Source organism: Atractosteus spatula, chromosome 5, assembly GCF_055471065.1.
Source record: "Atractosteus spatula isolate fAtrSpa1 chromosome 5, fAtrSpa1.hap1, whole genome shotgun sequence".
NCBI classification, from domain to species: domain Eukaryota; kingdom Metazoa; phylum Chordata; class Actinopteri; order Semionotiformes; family Lepisosteidae; genus Atractosteus; species Atractosteus spatula.
This window is the reverse complement of record NC_142710.1, coordinates 42844023-42871524: the sequence shown is the minus strand read 5'-3', so window position 1 is coordinate 42871524 and position 27502 is coordinate 42844023. Positions and strand designations below refer to the sequence as shown.

Sequence of the window (27502 nt, the reverse complement as noted above, 5' to 3'; positions counted from 1 at the left end):
CACAAGCTGCACCTGGCCACGTGTGACCCACAAGGTCAGTCTGTACTAGACGCTCGGCTTCATGCTTGGTGTTTCTGTGTCAAAGCTGCTTGTCTTAGTTTGGCAGGACACATGGTTTTAGTGCTCGCCACGTATTGTTACGTATTGTTCGTCTTCAAGAAGAGTGTTTCCACTTGAGGGCGGACATGATTAGGGAATGCTCGTTTGATGATGTGTGCGTTTCCTCTCCTAGTGGCCAGCGGGCCCCTGCAGTCCTCTTCCCAGGGCTCGGACACCAACTCCTCTGCCTCCTCCTTCTCGTCCGGCACTCCCCTAAGCTCCCTGAGCGGCCTCTCCCAGGTCATGTTTCCCTCCAGCCTCCCGCAGTTCGGCTCGGAGATGGTGGACGTGTGCATCTCCACCGAGGACTCCCGGCGGCCCGGCTGCTCCGAGCGCACAGAGATGGCCATTCAGACTGACCTGCAGCTGCCGCCCAACAGCGCCCTGGAGCCCGAGGCCCTGGCGAGGCCGGGGAAGCTCGTCGCCACGGAGACCAGCCGAACCCTGGGGGCCACTGTGCTGCTGAGGGACACGGCCATCCGGAACGAGGGCGCAGACGAGGTCCTGTCCCGGGACCGGACTTTGTCCACGGGGGACCTGGCTGATGAGCAGCTGGAATCTCCGAAAACGGCTGTGCTGCTGGCACTCAGCAGGCCCCGCCGCCCCATCCGGAGGTCCCAGAGCCACGTCACAGTGCTGGGTGAGGCTGTCATGTCTCCTGACGCGTCTGTTCTTTGTCTTGGTGCCCATTCACAAAAAAACCTTTTTCATTCTTTCCTTCTTTTAATTGTATAATGTTAGCATGTCCAAAGGGGTTGGGCAGCCAGTTGACCTTGGACCCCTAGAGGTTTTTTTTTCTCCTTACTAAGGAGATTTTGGTTCCTCTCCTCCTGTTGTCTTCTGGTATTTTCAGTTCTGTATTCAGAACATGTATGGTTACTTGCTTTGTTAAGGGCCTTTGGGCAACCTTGTTGTGAAAGGCGCTATATAAAAATACATTAAATTGAACTGAATTCACGCGACAGCTCAGCTGACTTAAAGAGGCAGCTTCATTATTTCACCTGCAGTTACTCTGGGATTGTGCGGCGTTTGCTGTTGAAATGCGCCATTACCGCCAGATAAACTGTAGGCAAAATCATGCAAGTTACTCCAAAACAGTTTAGTTTAGATTGGCCAAACAGCATCCTTAGAGTGGAGCTCCTCGCCATTTTCAGTGCATCTGACCAGGATTATAACATAATTACCACAACCAGGTAAACCATAGAAGAGCTGATTTAACAGTGCCACATCCTGGTTTTAGAGTACAGCTAGGCTCAGAACTGTCTCAGAGCAAAGGTTTCCACAAAATTAAAGGAGCCCTTTGATTAGGTGGGCTGTATTCTCAGGATTTGATCAATTAAGTAATTCAGAGACCATTTTTAAAGTAAAATACCAACACTCTGTAACTCTCAACAACCACATGTCCATTCCTAAAACTCAGCAGCTGTTCTGTTGTGTTCTATGTGTTTAAATATTGGCGATTTAAGAGTGACCTACTGTATTAGGCCTGCTGGTATGTGACTGACTTGAACCTGGGATGGCCACCCCTGATCTATGCTATCAATTTGTTCAATAATGACTACACTACTCACTACACACTAAACTACAGCTGTAAGAATGGGTGGAGACCATGATCATGCGGTGGTTGAAGTGTTTATAATTCTGGCAGTTCTCTCTGAGCTGTCAGAGCATGACATAAGAAAGGTAATGAGTGCTGTACAAGTCACACATTCAGGGCCAGGGGGAGGTCAGTCCACTCTGTGCTCACACACAGATGGGCACGGGAGGTGTCTGATGTGCTGATCAGTGTCACAGACCCTCTCAGGCAAGTAGGTGTTGGAGCTAGCATTCATACCAGTTGGCCATACAGAGAAAACCCGGAGACACACATTCTAATAGTTGTGCTGAGCCGCTCGCCGTCTCCTTTAGAGGACAAGAAGAAGAAGAAGAAGGTGAAGCCGGGCGGGGAGGGGACCGGCCTGCAGCGCTCCAAGACCTTCGTCAGCCTGCTGTTCAAGAGCGGCCGCAAGAGGGATGCCTCCCGGGACAAGAAGGAGGGAGGGGCAGGGGAGGGGCGGAGCCGCTCCAAATCTCCAGCTCGCTCCGAGTCGGACAGAGGTGAGAGTCTTAGCCCCCAGACCACCCAGTGGCACACGGCCTCCACGAGCTTTCAGGGCCAGAGCATAGCTTCACTGGAGACTTGCTCACTGGGGGACTGTCAGAGTCTGGCTTTAAGTAGAATTTCTACCTGTCAGAATATATATACAGTATATAGCATTTGTATATCCTAACAATTGTTTACCTTTTTTATTTCTTCCCCATGTTAGATCTACATGTGTCAATACCTCAGTCTTTCATAAGTAGCCTCTTCTAGCTCATTTGCACTTGTCTCCATTAAACATCATTTGGCAGATGTGTGCTTGTTCTTGAACAGTATCTAAATGTTTTCAGTTTCATTTGCTGCTTCTATAGTATTTGCAGTTTGCACAGCTGTTGATGCCCTGTTGGCTGGACTCGGCCTCACTGAGCAGCTGTGGGATGAGCTGGCATGAGGCATCTAGGGCTCAGAGACCAGTGAACAGACACCTGCTTGTCCAGGCTGTAGGAGAGGAAAGGGACAGAGTCCTATAAGACGGTGACTGTAACCTAAAGTGTCATACAGTATATGCTTTAGAAATACACCTGGTATTGCTTCCAGCAGTGTGCACACGTGTTACTAGCTTGTGACTTTCAGAGTAGAGCTCTTGTAGATCAGCCCTGACAAATGGTAAACAGCATAAAGAATTTACCTATCAAGTCTGCTCCATCTAATTATCCACGCAACTTAAATGGTTGTTTTCCTAATTTTACCCTGGTGAATTTGTTGGAATTATTCAGTGAGCAGTTTATTTTGCTGACTAGTATATGTACCTGCACCAGTACATGTAGTATATGTACCTGTACCAGTGAACAGAATGTTTGCTGATGTGTTATTTGTTTTGCTTTTGTTCCAGTCAGTGCAGTTCAAAAGTTTGTGGTTAAGAGCCTGAAGAAGGGTAACTGTTTCGTGTTGTTCGGTTGTGTTGCAGTGCGAGTGTGTAGTTCTGCGCTCTCGGTAGACTGGTTTTCCCCTCTTTCTGTGACTCCAGTTTCTCTTGAATGCCGGCCCTTGAGTTCCCCTTGTACACATTCTCACCTCTGTGCACTTGCATGTTACAGTGAGAATGTAAAACCATGAATTCCTGAACCCCTTAATATTTTAATAGATTTTATGAAACCCCAAAACATGCCAGTAAAATAAGAAATACCTTGTTTAATATTTTTTTCTCAGTTATACTGTAAAATTCCTGGTTTTATCTTCTTCCTGAATTAAATGTGTGTGTGTGTGTATATCTTACCCAGGAACAGAATTTTCAAGAAATATCAAGGTATATAAAGTATTGACTTTTAACACAAGGAAAACAGCCTTGTGTGCTGTAAATGAAGCTTTAAGCAATGAATTCAGTCTGGGTCACTGTATGGGTTCCAATCTGACTACACAAGTTCCAGAACAAGTGTGAGATCCCTGTACCTGAAACAAGGTATAATTCAGTCACTCAAGTGTGGTAAGTGTTATAAGTGTTGTTAGTCATACAAACGTTATGGATAACAGCCCACCTAGGTTTATTGAACAACAAAGTAGGTGTTGTTCACAAGGCTGTGCTCTGCCATGAAATGTCCTGTCCTGGTTTCAGCTCTCAGCGCTCAGAGAATAAGAATAAAACTCAATGAGGAAATAACTCAGCATCTTTAAAAAGAGCAAAGAACTTCTTAGGTTGTAAGAGCTGACCAGATATGGGATATTCTCAGTTTCAGCTGAGAAATTACACAGTCAGGAAACTGCTGTAAAAGAAGGAGCGATGTATCTAGTTCAGGGGTTCTTAACCTTTTTGAGAGTGCAACCCATTTTTGGGGTTAAACATATTCTGTGACCACCCCCCCCTCTTCCACACATACAGAATTAAAAACGCCAGCAGCCATATGACTCTGCAACTCACAACTGGCAACCCACTGAAGCTCAGCAGGTGTGAACCTGGTCAGTACCTAGATGAGAGACCTCCTGGGAAAAACCAAGGTTGCTGCTAGAAGAGGTGTTAGTGGGATCAGCAGGGGGCGCTCACCCTGCACTCCATGTGGGTCCTAAAGCTCCAGTATAGTGATGGGAACACTATACTGTAAACAGGCACCGTCCTTTGGATGAGATATAAAACCGAGGTCCTGACTCTCTGTGGTCATTAAAACTCCCAGGGCGTTTCTCGGAAAGAGTAGGGGTGTAACCCTACTGGCCAAATTTCCCATTGGCCCTTACCAATCATGGCCTCCTACTAATCCCCATCTATGAACTGGCTTCATCACACTGTTCTCCTTTCCACTGATAGCTGATGTGTGGTGAGTGTTCTGGCGCACTATGGCTGCCGTTGTGTCATCCAGGTGGGGCTGCACATTGGTGGTGGTGGAGGGGAGTCCCCATTACCTGTAAAGTGCTGTGAGTGGAGTGTCCAGAAAAGTGCTATATAAGTGTAAGCAATTATTATTATTTTGTATAAATTATAAGCCTACTCACTTAATCCCAATAATAACGTAGCCCTCTTGGGTTAACGTGGGTATGCGCTCTCGCTGCTGCCACCTCAGGTTGGCCCCCATTGCTGGGGACTTGAACTCAGGTCTCTGGTGTCACTCAACAGGGACCCAGCCAGTTGAGCTAAAGGGAGATCTCCCTTCAGCCAGATGGCTGTGGTCCCTGCTATTCACAGGGAAGGGCGGTGACGTCACCACGCTGGTAAGCCAGCTCGTAACACCTCTACTGTCGTCAGTATGTGTTACAATAATAATTTTTATTTGTTTAGCATCTTTACTCAAAGAAAACAATGCCTAATCTATATCATTTGCTCAACACAAGGACCAAACATGTTAGACAATGTTTACAATGTTTACACTCCCTTCCCTTCCGGGGGCTTGTTGCACTGGCCTTGATGGAATTTACAGTCCATTACTTGCTTGAGTTCGGGGGCCATGTTCTTAGCTGTGAAGGCTTGTCTATGAATCATACAATGTGTCCACAGAGCGAACGGAGAAGCGGCCTGTACTTTCGTGACCAGCCCACTGTGTGAGCCAGTCATTTCATGCTCACATCCATATGTGTCCAGCAAAATGAAAAGTGGCACACTCGGGAAGAGGACGACAGAACAAAAACTCCTCATTAATCTCCGGAGACATCGGCGGTCTCGTCAAGTTGTACAGAAAAATACACACTAGATTTTATCTTCGTCATCATCTGCTCTTCCACGTCTCTTGCCCTACTGTACGCCCTATGTGGTTGGACACGGTCTCATTTGTCACTAGAATCAATGCTAGATGTTCTGTAATACTTTTCCTACACATGAGTGAAACCATTTCCTTACCGCAGGGTAAGAAAAAAGTCTCACCTCCCAGTTTTGGCAATCTAGTTAGCTATAACAAAAGACGCCTGAAGTGCCTGCTGGTTCACAGTGGGGGCATTTTAGAAAGTAGATTGTTGGCCACTTAGCTGCTGTATCTTTCATTCAAAAAAAACTTGGAATGGGTTTATACTACCAACTCGAGTGTTTGGTCTGCAAATAGCGTAGTAGTTTGGAGGGCTTGTGGTTTTCCTAAGCCAACACTTAGCCACACATGGCGGTTGTGCATCCTCTCCATCACTTGTCTGTGTAAAGCCGTACACTCCATTGCTAGGCTAATCACGACTACCTTGCGCAAAAGAAAAAAGTGGTACAAATATAAATGCAATCACGGCCCACCCAATAGGAGTTAATGTAGTACCCTTGCCGGGAGCACCGCAGAGCAGGCTGGGAGCTGTAGCCGGGGATCGTCTGTGGGTTCACAGAGTGACCACTAAGTCACCCTGCTAATGTAAACAGCAGGTGTATCCAATAGTTAATTGTTTACCTCTGTTATTGTCCTTTGATGTGTAACCACCCTGACTCTGCACGTGTCCCATTTACCTCCCTAGTGTGTGTTTTGGTTGATTCTGTCCCTCTTGCCTATCGTGTGATTCCCAGTTTAAGAACCCCAGATTTAGTTGGTTTCATTGCTTTTGAGCCACACATTTTCATCTTGTTACTCCTTATTACTTAAAGGAATTGAAGCAGAGCTAGGGCACCCCCGTGTTACCCATGAACAGCTTCTTTCCGCAGACCTGCACCCAGGCCTGGATTTTGGTGTTTGTAGGCCCTAACCACTTTTATTCTAAATTGGGTTAAAAGAAAAGTAAACACCAATTGAATTATATTCATTGATATGATGCAGGTTAAACTATATTAATGAGTGAGAGATTCACCCACAAATGAAGCTCACACCACCTAATTGGTTGGTAATAGTGTTTTTTTACTTCAATCTATAGAACTTTGATAGAGACAGATTGAAACTCTCCAAAGACTTACACACACACAGGGTAAGGATTAAGGAGGGGTACTTCAAGTTATGGTGGGTTACAAGGACAAAGCAGCAAACTGACAACTATTTACAATGGCTCCTCATAAACTGTCTACACTATTTACACTGCCAGGTCAATCTCCGGTCAACACACTCAAGTCCAGCCCCATGGCCGCTGCTCCCAGCCTGCCTTGCGGGCGCATAGCTAAGGGGAGGTGCAGCCGCTAAAGCGACAGGTGCGGCCGCTGCACTATTCTAATGCTAAAGCCCTTGATTGATGGAGCAAGTCAAGCGACCATCACTTTTGATACTTCTAGTTTCTAGAACAGCCACTAGATAGTGTATGAGTATTGATTTGGAGCACCTATTGTAGGGTCAATCGCAAGCATGTTGTTTCAGCTCGTTTTTTGTTAGTGTTTCCCTCCTTCATAGGCCACAAACATTTTACAGGCCCTAGGCAGGGGAAATCCTGCATGGCCTGAGGCCACTGGTCTCCAGTGTCAGGGTTATTGTATGTGGGCCTATGGCTACAGAAGCTTCTCTCTGTGAGCTTGAGGCTGCCAGTCTCCAGTACTGGGGCTACTGTGTGTGGGCCTGCGGCTGCAGGGGCTCCTCTCTGGGGGTCTGAGGCCGGTGGTCTCCAGTGCAGGGGCTCCTCTCTGGGGGTCTGAGGCTGCGGGAGCTCCTCTCTGGGGGTCTGAGGCTGGTGGTCTCCAGTGCAGGGGCTACTTTGTATGGTCCTGTGGCTGTGGGAGCTCCTTTCTGTGGGCCTGCACTGGGTGGTTCTCAGTACAGGGGTTCCTGTCTGTGGGCCTGCACTGGGTGGTCTTGAGTGCTGGGGCTCCCTTCTGGGGGCCTGTGGCTGGTGGTCCTCAGTGTGGGGACTCCTGTCTGTGGGCCTGCAGCTGGTGGTCCTCAGTGCAGCATCTCCTGTCTGTGGCCCTGTGGCTGGTGGTCCCCAGTTCAGCAGCTGCTGTGGCATACATAGTGCATATAGAAAGTCACCCCCCCCTTTCAAGATGTTCACCTTGTATTGCTCTAAAGCTCAAAAAGAAGACAAATAGGCCACTCAAGGACATTCACCTGTCCTTCAGCCACTGTATGGTTGCTGTGGCGGTGTGCTTTGGGTCATTGCCATGTTGAAAGGTGTGAACCATCTTCCTATTTTCAACTTCCTGGCTGAGGGCTGCAGGTTTGCTTCAAGAATTTGCCTGTATTTTATACCAGCCATCTTCCCTTCTATCCTGACAAGTGCCCCAGTCCCAGCTGAAGAGAAACACCCCCACAACAGGATGCTGCCACCACTGTGTTTTACTGTAGGAATGGTGTTCTTTGGATGGTAAGATGTATTGGGTTTTTGCCAGATGTACTGTTAAGCATTCTGACCAAAACGTTTGATTTTGGTCTCATCTGACCACAGCACCTTTTGCCACTTGGCCACAGAATCTTTAAATTGCTTTTTAGCAAAACATAAATGAGACTTGATGTGGCTCTTTTCTTGCCACCCTCCCATACAGTCCAGACTTGTGAAGCGCTTGTGATGTTGTCACATGCACACAATGACCAGTCTTTGCCATAAAGACCTGTAGCTCGGTCAAAGTTGCCATCAGCTTCTTGGGAGCCTCTCTGATCAGTCTCCTTCTTGCTCAATCATCAGGTTTGGAGGGACGGCCTGATCTAGACAAGGTCTGGGTGGTGCCATATGCCTTCCACTTCTTAATGGTGGTCTTGATTGTGCTCCATGGAATACTTAAAGCCTTTGAAATCTTTTTATACCCATCTCCTGACTTGTGCTTTATCTCAAAGTTCTTTCAAAAGCACCTTTCCACCCATAGTAGATTCTTTGCTTTGAAATGCAGAGTGGAATCCTCTAGAAACAGCTGCTTTTATTCTGAACTAATCAAAATCACCACAATTGATCACAGGTGGGAGCCAATTAGTTTGTTGTGTGATCTATAAGGTGATTGACCTGAGTAAGTTTACAAATGCAATTGTAAGGGGAGTGTTTGCTTTTCCAAATAAGGTATTTTACTGTTGTAATATTAATTAATTTTCAGAATGATTTAGAATTTTTTTTCACTTGTCTAATGTGGGTTTCTGTGTGTAAATAAAAATGGAACAAGCCTAATTAAATTGCTTTTTATTTTCAGTGTCGTGCAACAAAAGGTTTGAAAGGGGGTGGTGACTTTCTATACCCACTGTACATTATGTTGTTCTCTTAAGCCTGGTTTACAGTTTGAGCTTCATCTTTTAAATCTGTTCAACCCATCCTGTGTCTTTCCTTAAACCTGTTCAGATTTTCATTTCTACTGTATCTCTGCCAACAACACCTGGAATGGAATGGAAGCCAGGCTTTCTCATGCCTCTCCTTGCCCTGCTTCTTGTAAGGCAGCCCCTCATGCCTCTTTGCTTGTCTCCCAGATAAGGAGCGCGGGCGGCTCTTCAGCCTGTTCAGCTCCCCGAAGGAGTCTGTGGCCACCCTGCGTGAGCAGACCCCCCTGCCCCACTCCGAGGCGCTGGCCCTAGTAGAAGATATGGCCAAGAAGCTGCTGAACGAAGACGAGGTCACTGCAATCATGAGGCACTGCCAGAGGGTGAGCACCCAGCACCCAGCACCCAGCACCCAGCACCCAGCACCCGAGTTAGTGGGTCAGATGATTGCAGTTGAAGGGGAATATTAAAACTGCAATAGAACTGGTTTTCTAACTCACCTGATACAGTCTGAGAATTGCTTCAGTTCAGTGGTGGTACTGTAAATGTCTCATGCAGGGTGGGGGTAGTAATGCAGTAATGTGATTTTTACCCCCTTCCATTATGCTGTAAACTCACCACTGCTGAGTTAGGAAGCATGCCCCTCAGTTTCTGAAGACAATTTTGACAAACAGTTATAGATGTGGATTGTGTAAACTGTGCTGTTCTGACTGGGCTCAATATATAAGAAGTGTCCTCTGTAGCACAGGTGTAGTGTCTGGAAGCATTCCCATTCTGCATGTACCTTGTGGCTGTGGAACTGCATCTCCTTCAGAGCAGGACTTTACTGTGGGTTTTAATTAACAAGAAAGGTACAGTAGGTACAAATAAAGTTTTGGACCCTTGCACACTGGATTTTGCAGAAATCCTATTTAATAAAGTTTGTAAAGAGGATTGGTTGCACCTTTTGTTTAATTCAATGTATGCTTCCTACGGAGTTCCATAAATCTCATCAGATATGCCAATGTGTTCAGTAATTTTATTGAGTGTGCTTTTTTATAACCAAGGAACCAAGCTGTCTCTCCTAAATGTAACCACTCAGTCATGTTTTCCAGTGGACAATGAGAGTGACATTGCATCTTCATACTGAAGAGAGGATTTTTATCTTGTGCCTGAAGTGCTGACTGGTTTGCTATCTCCTCTTTGTGCGTCTCTCAGTTTGTGTCGGACCACGTGGTTGAGGACCTAGTACGCCCCCTGCTGGCTATTCTGGACCGGCCTGAGAAATTGCTGCTGCTCCGGGAGATCAGGTGGGAGGGAAGTGTTGGAGAAATGGGCAGATTACCCAGATGGGGAGCATTAGTGAGAGGAAAACAGTAGCATCCAAATAGGGATTCTGCTGGTACCCAAAGGAAGGACTAGGGAGTATCAAGGAGTGCACTGACTAGAGAAGTACACTATCATGTAGTGAACTCAAAACACAGGGGTAATTCTCTACATCACAAGTGTTTTAAACAACTTGCAAGAGTCTCTCCAAGAAGAGGCTTAGCTAGACAGAACTGAAAACCCATATGACACCAGCATTATTGTTTTCCTCATGTGAGACAGGGCCAACAATTTCACCCCTGGAAATATATGCATGAAAATGTAGGGGGGAGTGCACTACAAGCAGTATTATGTGGTATCCAATGTACTATATATCCATCACACTCTTGTTCTTTTTGAGACAGAACACTGATTCCCCCTACGGACCTGGGCAGGTTTGACAGCATAGTCATGCCTTTCGAACTGGAAGCCTATGACATTTTAAAGAGCCGATCTGGTAAGATAGAATGCGAGATACTCAAAGCAACTTACTGTAAAACACAAAATACTGTTTTTAAAGTATAAGTAATGAAATTATGCTGTTAAAATGACTTTGAAATTGGCAGAAAACTCACAGTGCACAATACTGTATGCTTTATATATAATTTGAGCTATATTAGAAATCCACTGAACAGATCGTGTGCAGAATTTGAAAAGTGTTTCTGTAACATTGAAAGGACAAGGAGGTAAAAGGAACTCAACCGATTCCACCTGAAACAATAATAGTTTGTGAATACTTGATTGAAGTACACAAAATCAAACACACAAAAAAAGAATTTACTTTTCTGGGGTAGTGTGAAATAGCCTTCTTCCGCTCAATGTACCACTGATATTTTTCCATTCTGATAAGTAATGAGTAATAAATTTACTTATACTTATTTAGAAAATAAGTTGCAGAGGTAACTCAAACTGCTTCAGGTTCATCAAGGACTTGTCTCAGCAAAACCAGAGCACACAAGTGCAAAGCTGAAGGCAAGTATAGGAAGTTGAGGAATGTTAATAGGTTTACACAAAGAGTTGTGGATGTTTTGAACAAAGATCCTAACCACCTTAGGAGAACCACTTCAGTAGGTTAAAACTGAACCCAGCTGAGTAGTAAGAAGATCCACTTCGGAGCTGGTTCTGCACAAATCAGCTTTTCACATGCAGTCATGGGCTGACAGGTTTTAACCCTGGTGCCACTGTGCCATGATGTGGTGATGGAGGTGAGGGATGTGCTCAGGGAATGTGGGAATGTTAAGACGTCTGGACTTTCAGGGTTCGGTAGACTCCGACTGATGAGACGCAGCTGTGATTAACCCAGACCCAGACCACTTGTGACTACCCTCTAGGAACAGGCTGGGGGCTTGTTTCAGCACGGCAACAACAACAGCTGCCAACACAGTGAGAATCCTGCAAGTCGCACTGTATAACCCACATTTTTACAGAATTGTACAGAAGAAGCAGAATGCAGGAATATTGTTTGAATGCTATGTATTGCAACCAGACTTATTTTAAGGCCTGGTGAGAGTGATAAAGAACACATGGTTTTCTCGAGCTCTAGATTGTGTGTTGTGTGAGAGCAAGAGTTGTGTACTATTGAAGGAGCCAGAACTGCAGAATCTTGAATGCTCTGCTGCTGTACTGAACAGACATTCTGCCCCTGTTCCCTAGTGAGGTCTCCAGCTCTCCGCTCCCCGCGGGATGGACTGGCACCCCGGAGACACCTCATTACCCCCATCCCAGGTCAGTACGTCCCACAACTGTCGCTACAATAAGCCCCTCAGCCGTGTGAACAATTCTGCTTGTGTCATCTGTCACTGTCATTCTTAATGTAATCACCCCCAGTATGAGAGTCCTGTACCCCTTGTGACATGAAGAAGATCAAGTACTTGTAGTTAGCTGCGTCAGCATGAGTAGGCTGCAAAGGAACAAGTAAAGGTTTATCCCATGCTGAAAAGAGAAGAGACGCAACGTTTCGGCTGTGGAGCCTTCTTCGGGTGTGTCTTATACCCTGGACAGGATGCCTGTGCATCACAGGGCAGACAGACACAAACACACACACACTCACGCCAGGGCCAGTTTTCCCAGAAGCCAGTTAACCTACCCGGAAGTTTTTAGGCTGCAGGAGGAAACCCAGGCTAAAAAAGGGAGAAAATTCAAACTCCACACAGGTAGCACCCCAGCTCTGGAATTGAACTCAGAGCCCCCGTGTTGTGAGGCAGCAATGATAACCACTGCTCCTCCGTAATATTACCTGTGCTTGGCCACGAATATCCTACAGCCTCCACCACAATCTGCTTTTATTGTGTTTCACCTCACACAGTGATTCAGTTCCTTTTCTTTTCATTGTCGCCGTGATACACTGGACCTCAGGCGCCGCCAGCAAGCTCACTACATGTACAAATCAAATGTAAAAAAACATTCTTTGCAAGGAATATTGAAACGAAAGGCAGATATTTGAGACTTTGCTGCTTCCGCCCCGAAGGTCACCAGTTTCTGCCCCAACCCAGGTCACAGGAGTGCGCTTTGTTTTTCAATGAGCTGGCAAAATAATCTTGGGATGGCCTCCTGAAAGAGAAATACCCCAGTAAGTCCGTTCTTTTGTGTGAGTAAGGAGTCGCTGCTCTGTTGCAGAGTCTTGAATGGGAATCGGCAAAATGGAACGCGCCTGGCCTGCATTGTTTAACCTCCACACACCGGCCTGCAGGCTCTATCACTCTTCCGGTTGTCCATTGTGCTCATCGCAGAGCAGTAATTCAAACCTCGTCAGGAGGAGTTGGCTGTGAAACCTGAGAAGTGTTTGTATTGCTCGTGCAATGTTAGAGCCTTGCTGTGTTTGAGTGTAATCTCTCTTCTGCACGGCGCATCAGCGTGTGAGCACCTTCTCACTGGTCAGAGATAATAATAATAATTGCTTACACTTATATAGCGCTTTTCTGGACACTCCACTCAGAGCGCTTTACAGGTAATGGGGACGCCCCTCCACCAACACCAATGTGCAGTCCCACCTGGATGATGCGACGGCAGCCATAGTGCGCCAGAACGCTCACCACACATCAGCTAGTAAACAAGAATCAGCACACCCTGATGGTGTTTTTATTATTGCAGGCGATTTTAATCAGGGAAATCTGAAATCAGTTCTGCCTAGCTACAACCAACACGTTGACTGCCCCACCAGGGGAAACAACACACTTGACCTTGTTTATACTAATGTACCGGTGCTTACAAAGCAGTACCTCATCCCCCTCTTGGACAATCTGACCACATCTCCCTGTTCCTACTCCCAGCCTACAGAAGACTTCTCAAACACACCAAGGCTCCAGTTATAACTGTAAAAACATGGACCAAAGAGGCAGAATCAATGCTTCAGGACTGTTTTGAGTGCACAGGCTGGAGTGTGTTACAAGATGCAGCCTCCCATGGATCCCACACCGATATTGATATGTATGCATCAGCAGTCACTAGCTACATCAGCAAATGTGCTGATGATGTGGTGAGCGTTACAAAGATACCCAAACTCCCGAATCAAAAACCTTGGATGAACACTGAGTTCCGCTCCCTGCTCAAAGCCCGTGATGCAGCCTTCAAATCTGGTAATGAGGAAGAACTGAGAGGGGCTAGGAAAAAATTAAGAGCTGGCATAAAATCTCCCAAGAAACAGTACAAATCCCAGATAGAACACCACTACAACACCAACGCTAACCCACGACGCATGTGGCAAGACATAAATACAATCTCAAGCTACAAGAGCAAAACAAGCCCTGTAAGCGCTACTGACCCCTCTCTTCCAAACAAGCTTAACACCTTCTACCCACGCTTCGAAGCTCAAAACCCTGAACCAACCACCTGGACCACTGACTCCCCTGCCACACTATCCAAGATAGATGTGTGGAAATCACTAAGTAGAGTGAACACACATAAAGCTGCTGGACCTGATGGTATCCCTGGCCTGGTACTCAGAACATGTGCCTGGCAGATAGCTGATGTCTGTACCGACATCTTCAACCTGTCCTTGGCCCAGGCCACTGTACCTAGCTGCTTCAAGACGACCACCATCGTGCCAGTACTGAAAAAATCAGCCCCCACATGCCTGAACGACTACCGCCCTATTGCACTCACCCCCATCATAATGAAGTGCTTTGAAAAACTACTTATTCCACACATTAAAGCCAGCATTCCAAAAACACTGGATCCTCTTCAGTTTGCCTATCGCACAAACCGTTCCACAGAGGACGCAATCTCTATAGCTTTACACACCACACTAACCCACCTGGATAAAAGGTACACCTATACAAGAATGCTGTTCATTGACTTTAGCTCAGCATTTAACACCATCATACCCATAAAACTTTCTACCAAATGCAGGGCTCTAGGTTTAGATACAACCCTCTGCAGCTGGATCCTAGACTTCCTCACCAGCAGACCCCAGACTGTCAGGATTGGCAACCTCACCTCCAACACGCTCACCTTTTACACAGGTGCCCCTCAAGGCTGTGTGCTCAGCCCACTGCTTTACTCCCTGTTCACCCACGACTGTACTGCCAAGTTCAGCACAAACACCATCATCAAGTATTCCGACGATACCACAGTCGTGGGCCTGTTCACTGACAATGATGAGACTGCCTACAGGGAGGAGATAAAACAACTTGCAGACTGGTGCCGAACCAACAACCTATGTCTCAACATCAGCAAAACCAAAGAGCTGATTGCTGACTTCAGAAGACAAGGAAAAGTTCACTCCTCCATCTACATAGAAGGGTCTGCGGTGGAGATGGTGAATAACTTCAAATTCCTAGGTGTTCACATCTCTAAGGACCTCACATGGGCACTCAACACCTCCAGTCTCATCAAGAAGGCACAACAGCGGCTGTACTTCCTGAGAAGGCTGAAGAAAATACACCTACATCCACAGATCCTCACCAACTTCTACAGATGTACAGTGGAGAGCATACTGACCAGCTGCATCACAGTCTGGTACGGCAACTGCACCGCATCCGACCGTAAGGCACTGCAGAGGGTGGTCAAAACTGCCCAACACATCATCGGCAGTGCCTTACCATCCATCCAGGAAATATACAACACCAGGAGTCTGAAAAAAGCCACCAAAATTATGTCTGACCCCACTCACCCCACTCATAACTTATTTGTCCCCCTACCATCTGGCAGAAGGTTCCGGTCACTCCAGTCGCACACAACTAGACTCCAAAATAGCTTCTTCCCCAGAGCTGTCAAGTTGGTGACGCCCCCACTCCCTCCCACCATATTATGATCTCTCCTAACGTCTTCCTGTACCCACAATGACTGTACTCCCACACCACTACACACACACATATATAAGCCGAAATTGTACTGTCCCCTCGATAGCCCAGTAAAACTGTACCGGTCGTAATAATATTTAATATTTATTAATTAACCATACTATTTTTAACCATACTATTTTTGCACTGTTCCAAGAATTACCTTGCACTGTTTTTGTCCTGTTATATTTTCTCTGTTTGCGGAATTTTGCACAGTTTTGATTACTTGATTACATGTTATTTATGTTATGTTATTACATGTTACTGTTATTGCTATTGTGTTAGTGTCTATTGTCTTATCTTCTGTCCTATTTATATAATGCACCTGAGTGACTAATGAGAAACACTTTTCATTATACTATGCACCTGTGTAAGTATAATGACAGTAAAGTTGAATAATAGAATAATAGCTGTTAGTGGGGAGGAGAGCAAAGTAATGAAGCCAATTCATAGATGGGGATTATTAGGAGGCCATGATTGGTAAGGGCCAATGGGAAATTTGGCCAGGACGCCGGGGTCACACCCCTACAATAACAGAGATGTTATTGGGACACCGGGTGCATGCCCTCCAGCAGGGCGGCGACGGTGTCAATCGTGTTAATAGCTGTGTGGTTTGTTTCTAGATTACAGGGGGGGGTTCCAGCTTAAGCCGGTGCAGGACTTCGAGAAGGACAGGCAGCTGATGGCGGAGATTGAGAAGCTGCGGCTCTCTGGGCTACAGGATATCCGACAGCTCCCCTCCAGGACTCTGACCCCTCTCCAGGACGTGCAAGTGGACAGCTACTCCACAGAGGCCCTTAAACCCCTCCCAGCCAGCCCCATGCGCTCCAATTGGCTGCTGGCTGAGACCCAGCGCTCAGAACCAGACGCCCCTCTGACGAGGGACAGTCCTGGTACGGTCCGCTCCGTCCACTATGATGAGGTGTCGTTGCACTCCGCGGCTGACAGGGGCCATACCGCTTCAGAAAGGGGGAGATCTCCCTTCCGAAACGGCCAGGCAAAAGCCAGGAAGGAGAAAGCAGAGAAAAGCAAGGACTCCCTGTACACTGTGATCAACGCCCCCCGCAGATCCAGGCCGATGCTGTCGGAGATCTTTGGAGGCGCAGGAGGAGAAGGGTCTCCTGGCAGTGCTAATCTCCGGGACCTCAGTTCCGACAGGGGCTCGACAGCACCCCCTACAGTAAGGGCGGGAAGGGGGCAGGTGAATGGACACTCGCAGAATGGCTTAAGCGGCAGCCCAGCCAACGCACCAGTAGAGGAATATGAACTAACCACTGTCACCATCTCAAAAACCAAGCAGTCCCTGGGTGAGTGTGCAGTGACCTCAGGCTGGCTATTGCCCTTTCCAGTGTCAGCCACAGTGTGCCACTGTCTCTTTAATAATTAATAATAATTGCTTACACTTATATAGCGCTTTTCTGGACACTCCACTCAAAGCGCTTTACAGGTAATGGGGACTCCCCTCCACCACCACCAATGTGCAGCATCCACCTGGATGATGCAACGGCAGCCATAGTGCGCCAGAACACTCACCACACATCAGCTATCAGTGGGGAGGAGAACAGAGTGATGAAGCCAGTTCATAGAGGGGGATTATTAGGAGGCCATGATTGGTAAGGGCCAAGGGGAAATTTGGCCAGGACACCGGGGTTACACCCCTACTCTTTTCAAGAAACACCCTGGGATTTTTAATGACCACAAAAAGTCAGGATCTCAGTTTTACATCTCATCCAAAGGTCAGCACCTGTTTACAGTATAGTGTCCCTGTCACTATACTGGGGCATTAGGACCCACATGGACCTCAGGGTGAGTACCCCCTGCTGGCCCCACTAACACCTCTTCCAGCAGCAACCTTAGTTTTTCCCTGGAGGTCTCACATCCAGGTACTGAACAGGCTCACACCTGCTTAGCTTCAGGGGGTTGCCAGTTGTGAGGTGCAGGGTGATATGGCTGTACTAGTCACCAAACAGAGCAGGCACAAGCAGCAGCATCTGGTTGCTTGATCTTTTTGTATCAGGCAGATGCAGGTGCTTATGTAGAAGGCTGATGTTTATCCTTGAGGGTAAACAGGAAAATTCTACTCTTTAGGGGCCTTATTTAAGTAGGGCAGAGCTCTGTCATCATCTTGTGCAATGCACCGTCATCATTACATTATTACATTTATCAGTGCACCATGCTGCATTACATTCATTAAGAATGTCACCAACCCTGCTTTAATTTTACTGTACCTGTGCCAAGCTAAATTAATATTGGCTAACTGTAATTCAGTGATAATGCACTGGACTGCTGTTTTCATGCTGTCTTTATAATGATTGGCCAGTAGAGGGAGTAAAGTTGCAATATCTTAATTTTGGATTTCAGTACTGAACCTCATTGGCAAATGGCTGTAAGGGCTCAGTGCACAGAAGAGGCTGGTGGTTATCTAACATGTTTGTTTATAGTAACAGGGCTACATAACGCATGTGGCCATATCTGACAATCCAGGTGGACTGATGGAGAAGACTTCCGGGATATAATGAGGATTTAGGAGAGATCCATCATAACAGCGAGCCTATACTGAAGCATAATCTCTCTAGATGAAATGTTAAAATGCTCTCCAGTGCAGAACAGAGCTTTGCTTTTTTTACTGCATTAGGCTCCGATACACTCACTGCTGCTTGAAAAGAGCATTTCATAAGTCGGCTACCAATCGTGGATAATATAATCACAGAACCGCTTCTCCCACTTAATTTAAATTCAGGGCCATGCACACCGTTTATCTCATCCAGTTAGAAACCACAGGGAAATGGCAAAAATGTAACCCCTTGGCTTCTAGTTTTTCATCACATGAGGAGGTGATGGTGAAATAGCCCTTCTTGTAGCTGCTATAATAACGACGGATCTGGCGTGGCTCAGGAGTGCTGTTCATTCCTGTCACGTCCAGTGCCCAGTCCTTCTCAGTCCTCTGACTGACAGCCCAGGCAGTCAGTAAAAACAGGGCTCTCCCACAGTGCCACGTGTCTGACTGATGTGACCGATGGCAGCGCAGACATGGCTCAGTCGAGCTCAGCGCCCCAGGAGTGTCTCGTTCTCCTGGGCGGGGATCCTAACTTGCCCTCTATCTCTCCAGGAATCAGCATCTCAGGAGGGATGGAATCCAAGGTGCAGCCAGTGGTGAAGATCGAGAAGATATTCCCTGGCGGAGCAGCCTCCAGCAGTGCCACACTGAAGGTGAGGCCAGGCACTTCCCGACACTCCCAGGGAGTGGAGTCTCAGTGCGTTGCTTTCTGACCCCACTTCTCCAGCAGCTGCATGCCTGCACTGTCCAGTTCTCTGCACACGGTTTGGGGTGGACGATGAGAAAGACTGGAGCTGCCTTTTTATGTATTTCCAGGGTTTCGAGTTAGAAGCCCTTAGAAGGGTAATTGGTCCAGTGAAGGAAGAATTTAATCAGCTGAGGGGAAAGGGATTATGATTCAAAGAGACTAGGCTGGACCATATCTCTTGAGAGCCACAGGCAACAAGCCTACTATGTCCAGAGGATGTCAGGCCATGCCAGTCAGTCAGTAGTTACTATTTAACATCACCTGCATTGTCTTCCATTTCCTAACACTGAACAGGAGAGAGGTCAGCGTCTAACTTCCACCTAAACCAACAACTGTAGCTCTAGTTGGGTTTTGTATATTCCCTTGGGGTCATGAACCCTAAATAGTGACCCCAAAAAGAGCTGAGGGGCAAAGCCTGTGACGTTTGAAAAGCAGGGACTTGTTTAATCATCCTGGCCACATGTAAAAAAAAACCCAGACAAACCAGGCAGGTTTCTGAGTGCAAAGGTGAGTGTTCAGAGAGAATGATGGAGAGCTGATGCATTTGTAGGGATTGTAAAGGGCAAAGTTTGAGCCTCGGCCTTACTCTTGCTGGTAATGTGGGGACAGACAGAGCCAAAGTACAATTTCCGATTTCACAGCTGCATGGAGGGCTGACTGCGGCTGAAGTTGTTTTTTTTTAGGGCCCTGGTTTACAGCCTGTGAACAGAACCTTAATTCGACAGTAGCAAAGCATCTGTCACGGATGTCAGAAGGGACAAAGCGTGGAAAGGCTGGAGAGTGGAAAAAGACCCATGTGCGTAGCGGCGGAATGGGGGATTAGCCTGGGCTCAGCAGTTCAGGAGTCGAAATCAATGCCCTCAGGTAGCGGACGTGGGGCGACCTGGATGTTTGGCGGGTTTCAGGACATCCGAACGTCAATGCTGAACGTAGCAGAATAAGTGACCCTGAAATATATAGCCCCAGAGAAAGAGAGACGCAGGAAGGAGAGCAAAGCACAGGAAACTAGGGACAGGACAGAGTAGGAGCGCCCTCTGACTGCAGAGGGCGTGACAGCATCCCTATTGTTGCTACTGAAAGACATGTGAAAAGCATGGGGTACCATGCTTGCAGGATGAAATAGCATACACCACATTAATTAATGGCAATTAATAAGGAGCGCCAAACAGGCATTGCGTGTGTTGGCAGACAACTGGTCCTGTCTCCTGGACATTCGGGCCCGCTCTCCCTGCCAGACATGCTGCCCAGATGAGTACTGTGCCCTAGTGATCCATACTCGGCAGGTGTTTCAACCTTAGTGGGTCGTGTTGAGTCGGCAGACATGGGGCACAAGGCAGGGCTACATCGTGGACGGGAGGCCAGGCCATCGCAGGACACACAGGCATTTCACTCACACGGTCATGTTGGGAGCAATTCCTGCCTGTTAACCTGGGGAGCAGGTCTTTCACTCGGGGATAACTCACCAGAGCATGAGGAGAACATGCAAACATCACACCAATAGATCCAGATCTGAACCCAGGACCATGCAGCTGTGAAGAGGCAGTGATACCCAGTACAACACTGTGCTGCTTTGTTTTAGTTTTCCACCTGACGGCGCCCCTGTCCTCTGTCTGACCCAGGACCAGAGAGCCATGAGGCAGTAGCACTAACCCCACTGGGCCACCTGAATATACCATCTGTTGTTGCACCACATAACAACAATAATTAGTGAGAAAAATTCATGGGAAGTGGATTAATCAGATCTTCAGTGTTAGTACTTAAATACACCCCAAATCTCTCCAAGCAAACAATTCAATAGTCTATAAGATGCTATAAGACGGGAAGAAGAGGGTGAAGCTTGAAGGGAGGACACTGCTGTCAGACTAGCAGCTTCATACTGGAGGGTTTGATGGCATGGCGGTGTTCGAGAAGGTGAGCTGTGCTCCGTACTGGGCAGGCGTGCTGTGAAGTGACCCAGAGAGTGAGGTCAAGGCTGGGATCCCAGGTGTGGAGTGGGATCCTCCTCAAGGCTGGTACAGATCAGGTGACAGCACCGTGCAAGGGATGCTACAGGGGCCGCTGGGAGATCAGATGTCTGCTAGGCATCTCAGTTTCCACGTCTGCTGTGATGTCACATATGTTGTCACACCAGATCTAGTGCTTGGAAAACGATAAGACTCGATAAGACTCCAATTACTTAGCTGTCTGAGCAATTTCGGGTGCACGTTCTACTGATGAAGTTGAGATAAAAGTGCTTAGTGTCACTTTAATTCTCCATGTCCGATATACCACTCATAAAACCTGAAACATTGAAACAGCTGTGCAGTTTGTCTCTCAGTTCTGACCTGAGAGATGTTGACTCCCACAATGCTGCCTTAACCTGAACCTCAGGGCATCACCTTTACCACCAGGTCACTGGTTTGAAAGTAACAAGTGATGTCCGAAGAGATAGGGGATTGATAGATTGATAGGGGATTGATAGTGAACTACAGGCTCTGGTTAGGAAGTTGCGTCATCAATTGCAACAGCAGCTTAGTGTGTCGTCCTGTAGGAAAAGTGAAGGGAAGGGGTGTGTGTTCACTCAGTTAAAAACATTACAAATGAGAGAAGACCATCTAGTCCATCTGTTTGCTAGAACACACTGAGCCGGGAATCCCATCAAATTACTGGATCTTAAAGGATCCACAGAATTGGCTTTAATCTTAAGGTTAGGGAGTTGGTTCCAGACCCCTACAACCTTTTGTGTAAAGTTGTCTCTTTCCTGAAGGTTCCTTAGCTTTTTTTCTGCTTGTGGCCATCCATCCTTTCATTGTTGCTGATCGTGAAAAAGTCCCTCATCAAAACCCCTCAGGATTTAGAATACTTGAGTGATGTCATGTGGTGCTCTCTGTTATAAACTTACTGATTCAGCTCCCTTGACCTGCCCTTCTGGCCAGGAGTTAGCCCTGCTCTCCTTTGCACTTCTTCTAGCACAAGGTTTCTCTTGTCACACAGCGAACAATCCTAGTGAGGTCAAACTCTTGAAGGTATAATTTTAGTAGGATTTATATGTCTTGTGTTGGGAATTCTACAGTCTATATGAGCAAGTCCTTTGAAAAGTAATCTAGTTCAGTACTGTATCATTTATTTCATCTTCTGCAATGTACACTACCTAGATGCAAAGTGACTGGGTGTATCTGCACGTTGTTTTTTAACCAGCCCTTAACTCTCCTTCCGATACTGAGAAGGTTTTGAAATCTTTACAGCGGTTATAGTTTTAGGTTTTTTTTCACTGCTGTTGTAGCACTGTTTCACACCCCAGAACGGTGTTCCCTGCCAAGAATACTGATTTTCCTTCCATCCAATATTTTTAAATGATTTTGATTTTAAATGATAAAAGGTATGTTGATGTGCTTTTGTGCTCTGTTACATTCCAGGGGAAAGCATACATCGAATGCCCCAAGCTGATTTATCAGGCGAGACACACCCTCCCCAGCTGTAGGGCTTTAATCATAACAAGAGGAAGCACTAGGCTATGAGACAACATCCTCACTGGTGTGTGCAGGACAGGAGCCTGTAATCTGTTCAGTGAAATCCTGTGATCACCCCTTTGTTCTGTCATTTGCTGCTGTATAAATTTGCCCATAAGTGTGGTCTGCATCTGAGCACTTAGTACAGCTCACGTCTGGCAGTGAAACACGTGCCGTTGGCTGAGGTGTTGTTACTCTGTGTAAGATCGCAGGTCATTGATGGCGTTAGGAGCAGCAGTGCTGAGACTGAAGGTGAATGCTACCGATTGGCATCCAAATCCCAAAAGCAAAAGGCAAAAGTCGTCGTCGAAACACAAGAATTAGGTCGGGTAGCCAAAAGAGTCAGGTCGAGGGTATCCAAATCCAAAACGAGAGGCGAGGCAAAGTCGGAGCAGGAGGGAACAAGGTCGGGTAGCCAGAAATCAGGTCGAGAGTAGTTTACACGCACCAGAGAAAGCCAAGGGTTATTCTCAATAGTGAGCGGGGAGTGAGTGGAGTGAGTGGGTGTAAGTAGGGAAGAGTGTGAGGAATGACAATTGATTAATTAGTGCGCGGGTGTTGGCGGTGAGAGGTGCTCGTACTGTAGGTATGCGGTTCGTGACACTTCCCTTGTGGAACAGAGCGCAGTGTGTGCCTCACTGCCTGGTGTGGGAGGGGGTTACAGGCCTGCTTGTGCTCCTGGGCTGGATCCCCTTTCACAGTGCTGCCCCAGTAATGCATACTGGGACAGCTGCAGCTACAGGGGGTTTTTCCCTTAGGAGCCAGGGGATCTATGAACTTTTTACACAGTGGAGTAAATACCAGTCATGCTCTCCTGTCTTCCCTTTATCCAGATTTCATTTTCAAACAAATATATAGTTTGTCCTTTTTTTGTCTAGTCAAATTCATTTTTTGCAGCCTTTTATAGTGTGCTAAAAGACTCAGGAGCACAAGCACACATTCCCTTTGCCAAGTCTGTATGTGTCAGGCTGTATGTGGCTAATTATTAACAATGAAGCTGATCAGTTTCCACAAATCTTTTTCCACCAGCTTTTCTTTACCGTCCGTCCTCAGTGGCCAGAGGAAAGTGCTGTTTTAGGGTGATCCGTTGCAGTGGTCCTCTGAGACAGCCATGAAGGAGGAGATGGTATTAGAGTCTGCTAACAGTAGAGACTCAATTTTCCCTAGAATAAGGGCAGGACGCTTTCCTTGTTACTCTCCTTTAGTACTCATACACAATAGCGCCTCCTGCAGGTCTCAGTGCAATGCACAGTAAAAATTAAAAACCATGACCATCTCTTTGCTTTTTTCATGATTGCATGATTTCATGATTAATCAATATACATATATACTGTTATTATATTATAAATATATAGTGGACTTTCCGTCTGCTGCCAGCCACATTGGAAGAGTCATACAGCTTCAGTCATCTTGCAGTTTTTATTCTGTTAGATGAATTTGTACTTAATTTGGCAGAGCCCTATAGCCCAATTCCACATTCAACTGCTCCAGTTTCGTGCGTCAGTTGCTATCATAGCACAGGTGCAGCGCCCACAGCAGCCTGGAGGCCTGGAATGAGCAGTGTGTGCCAGCCAGGGGGGCATCATGGGGAAATCCACCTCCCCATTAGGCTGGACCCAGTTTGCCGTCCCCGCTGTGCCAGAGCCCTCGTGGTGCTGCTGACGTCCGCGGGCCAGCAGAGCATTCACAGCGTAGCGTGTGAAGTCAGGAAGATAAATGGGGGGAAGGAACTGCGGAGAGGGGTCCCAGGTGGCCTCTCAGCATTGCTCTCAGGCAGGTGTGTCCTTGCTGCGGATGATTACACAGGAAGCTGCCCATTCGCTGGGGTCGGCCTCTCCCCATGTGCTTCTCCTCCAGGAAACCTCCAGAAGCAGAGCAGGAGCGCTGCTGGAGCTGTTAACACTTTTACGGCCACAGCCCAGAAGTACGATACCCAGAATTCTCCACATGCTGCATCCCAGAGATACTGTACACAACAGGAATTTTAACTTTGTGGTTAGAGTCAGCCATCACAGTCCATCAGTGCCAGCCAGGGTATTTGCCTACCCGCGAGGTGATTCTGCCACAGTGCCCTGTGTACAGTATGTGGTAATCTGTGCCATGACCTCTAAAAAGATTTGAACATTTCAGTCAACTCTCTCACTTGTCTTTTACAGAGATTTCAGAAGATTGAGGTTCTTCAGTCTGTCTTGGCTGTCTGGTGGCTTTTTGCTATTATTTCCTCTTTTTGTAAAGCTTCTATATATTTTTAAGACGTGGGGCCAGCTGGAAGCAGTATTCTAGCTTGGATCAAGCTAGGAGGTTACCGGATAACCGCAAAGTTGGTTACTTGTGTGTTTCAGTCACACTTATACTGTAGATCTGATTTGCTGCCTACAGTGACTGATACTCCCTTCTCCCGGGATTTTTACATCCTCTTTATTTCTGGAATTGTGACATGTAGTGATGATATGAACTTCACAAAGTGAGAAGCTGAGTCTTTAAGAACAGGGCTGAACCTTTGAGAGTTAAAGAGGGTGTGTGTGACAGCCTTGTGTGTGTCCGATGCCTCCTAGGGACATGCACGAGGAATCACTGTGCGAGACAGGAGACAATGAGCCTCTGGGATCACAATTAATTATGGATACACTGAATATGGAAATACTACACATTGAATATGGAAATCATGAGATTAAAAGGTTAAAGCTGAGATACTGAGAGGAGTGTGTAGGAACTGTGGAGCTTTGTCACCAGTGATGAGCTGTGTAACTTCACTATTGACAGTTTCTCATGGTGAGAGGCAGGTCAAAAGTTTTTTGTGGCCATTTTTTTGAAAATCAGTTGTCAAACTTTCAAGAGGTCAAACACTGATAAGACACCACTCTGCCCAGTCATAGACTCTAAAATCTGGTGATTTCTAGCAGTAACCAAATGCACAAAATCTGGTGCGTGGAAATTAAACTACTGGCCTGGATGAAAAGAAATGGTAAACTTTGTTTTTGATCTCTCTGAATTGAGAGCAAAAACAATTTCTTTTTGAGTTAGAAAATCTCCCAAAAGGATATTTAAATGGGAATTTGATTTAAATGGGAAAAGCCATGAAACATTACTCAGTGAAGCAAACGGCAGTTGTCCTGTCAGGCCATTGGAATTGGCGCAAATGCTGGTCTTTCTAATCCTAGTCCTCTGATCTGTGTCTTCTGAATTTCCAGCGTCCCTCTCTATTAAGTGAATTCTAAGTTAAGGAAGCCATCTAGACAAATGTGACCTTTTTTTTCTAATTTAATGCAGCTATTGGAAGGTTTCTGATTAAAATTTTTAGTATGGTGGTATGGTTGTACAGTGGTTGGCATTGCTGCCTTGCAGTGCTGGTGCCCAGGATTCAATTCTGGACTTGGGATGCTCTCTGTGTGGAGTCTGTATGTGTGTCCTGTTTACCCATGGGTTTGCTCCCACAGTCCAAATACATACTGGTAGGTTAATTGGTTTCCAGGAGCTTAGCCCTGGTGTGAGTGGTTGTGTTTACACCCGGCGTCCCATTCAGGGCGTATCCCACCTTGTGCCTGTTTTTTGCTGGGAAAGGCTCCGGTTTTCCATGACCTTGTATTGGATAAAATTACAGTTAAGCTTCATCTTTTGAGGAGCCGAGAGCTCAATCGGTAATTTAACGCTAATCCATCAGCGGGGTTGGTCACAGCTTTTGTGCAACAATGGGCGGCAGCTGCCAGCATTATAAAAATATCTGGGCTGATGAAGAGGAGATGATTTCATCTAGAGGCACATAAGTCGGGGGTAAACATGGCATGTGTGCAGACAGGTAGAGACCAGGAAACGGCTAATTAATGACTCGTTCAGCTGGCAGGCAGACACGCAGAAGGCGCCACTCTCCTGTTACTTCTCCTTCAACAGCTTCCCAGCAACCCTTGCAACAGGCTTAGGATGCCACTAGTCTCACTGTTACATAAAGCAGCCCCATCTTGGCCTTAAAACATGCAAACGGGATCAATAGGAATTTCAGCATTCAAAGTCGAATGGCCTGACATGATGTTGACCTGTCTGTGGGTATTGTACAATCCTTGATCAGTAAGAAATGGACAGTGAGTGATATAAGAGTATAAGAAAGGTTATAGAAGAGAGGAGGACAATTAGCCCATCTGGCCAGTTTGGTAGTAGAAACAGTGCTTCTACAAAATTGCTGGGTAGCCTGTTCCATCCTTCTACATCCTTTTGTGTAAAGAGGTGCCTCCTATTCACAGATTTTAACACACTTCCACATAGTTTCCACTAGTAAACACATATTTGGCAAACATATTCAAATGTATGCTGTGAATGCCATAGGGAATATTAAAATCCTTGTAGTTATATAGCGCTTTTCATCACAAATGGTACCAAAGCATTTATAAAATTGGAGAGGACCAATTTCAATCTCCAGTTTCCTTATTTTAGCAACTAAATTAAAGGGGATATTTCTGGAGGCCAGACTGCACAATCCTAAAGGACAGCCCTACTCCTAGCAACAGCCCTGGGAGCTGTAATGACCAGGTAGACAGGAACCTGGTTTAATGTCTCATCTGACGGACAGCATCTCCTACAGCACAGTGTCCCTGGTCACCATATTGAAGCATCAGGCTGGAAATTCTCATCCAGAGGGAAGAGTGCCAACTACTGGTCCCCCAACACCAGGATAAGGCCCTTGGATCAATAAACTCTCAGTAACTGGTTAAATCAACTGGGCGTTTGTAACTTTTCAATATTTTGTTATTACTGTATGTACCATACTTCAGTCTACGTTTGATTGGTCCCCATTGATCACCGTTGCATGTACTGTACAGTATAAGGAAGAGGCTGCACCTACATGGCAGAGTGTTGTTTGTTGGTGGTGTGAGTCTGTCCTGACCCCTCGTTCTCTCTCTCTCTCGCCCTGGCATGGCGGCAGGCTGGCTACGAGCTGGTGTCAGTGGATGGGGAGAGCCTGCAGGGAGTCACTCATCAACATGCAGTGGACACCATCCGCCGCGCGTTCAGCAACAAGGCCACTGACCCCATGGTGTTCGTGGTGAAAGTGCCCAAGAGCTCCAGAGACTGACTCCCTGGCTCGACACAGCAGGCGCAGGCTGGGTAGGAGATCCTCCACAGCTCCCCCTAGAGTTCAGAGGAGGATCTGTGATACTATCAGCCATACGAAGAGAAGGCATGGAAATGCCAGAAGGCTGAGGCACCAGCACTTAAGCAGCTGAACAGAATTCAGAGACTTTGAACTGTGAAAAAGCTGCTTCTCTTTTTCTCGGGCTAGGACTCAGCTCACAAACAGAACTGCCTCCAGTTAATGTTTCTGAGAAACAGCTCCTCATAGTGTTATGGAAATGCCATCATGTGTAGAAATCTGTTC

The 27502-nt window shown here is 46.7% G+C and overlaps 1 protein-coding gene across 1 annotated transcript in view; it reads left to right on the top strand.

Moving 5' to 3' along the window:
* LOC148835125 (PDZ domain-containing protein 7-like) overlaps window positions 1–27199 on the top strand; it is a 38737-nt gene extending 11538 nt beyond the window's left edge. Inside the window, exons 7-15 of the mRNA XM_088917718.1 lie at window positions 233–739; window positions 2008–2196; window positions 8929–9101; window positions 9916–10007; window positions 10428–10519; window positions 11716–11787; window positions 15965–16648; window positions 18451–18551; window positions 27050–27199. Coding sequence (XP_088773844.1) covers window positions 233–739; window positions 2008–2196; window positions 8929–9101; window positions 9916–10007; window positions 10428–10519; window positions 11716–11787; window positions 15965–16648; window positions 18451–18551; window positions 27050–27199 — 2060 coding nt within the window. The remainder of the gene's footprint in view (window positions 1–232; window positions 740–2007; window positions 2197–8928; window positions 9102–9915; window positions 10008–10427; window positions 10520–11715; window positions 11788–15964; window positions 16649–18450; window positions 18552–27049) is intronic.
* The last annotated feature ends 303 nt before the right edge of the window (window positions 27200–27502 follow it).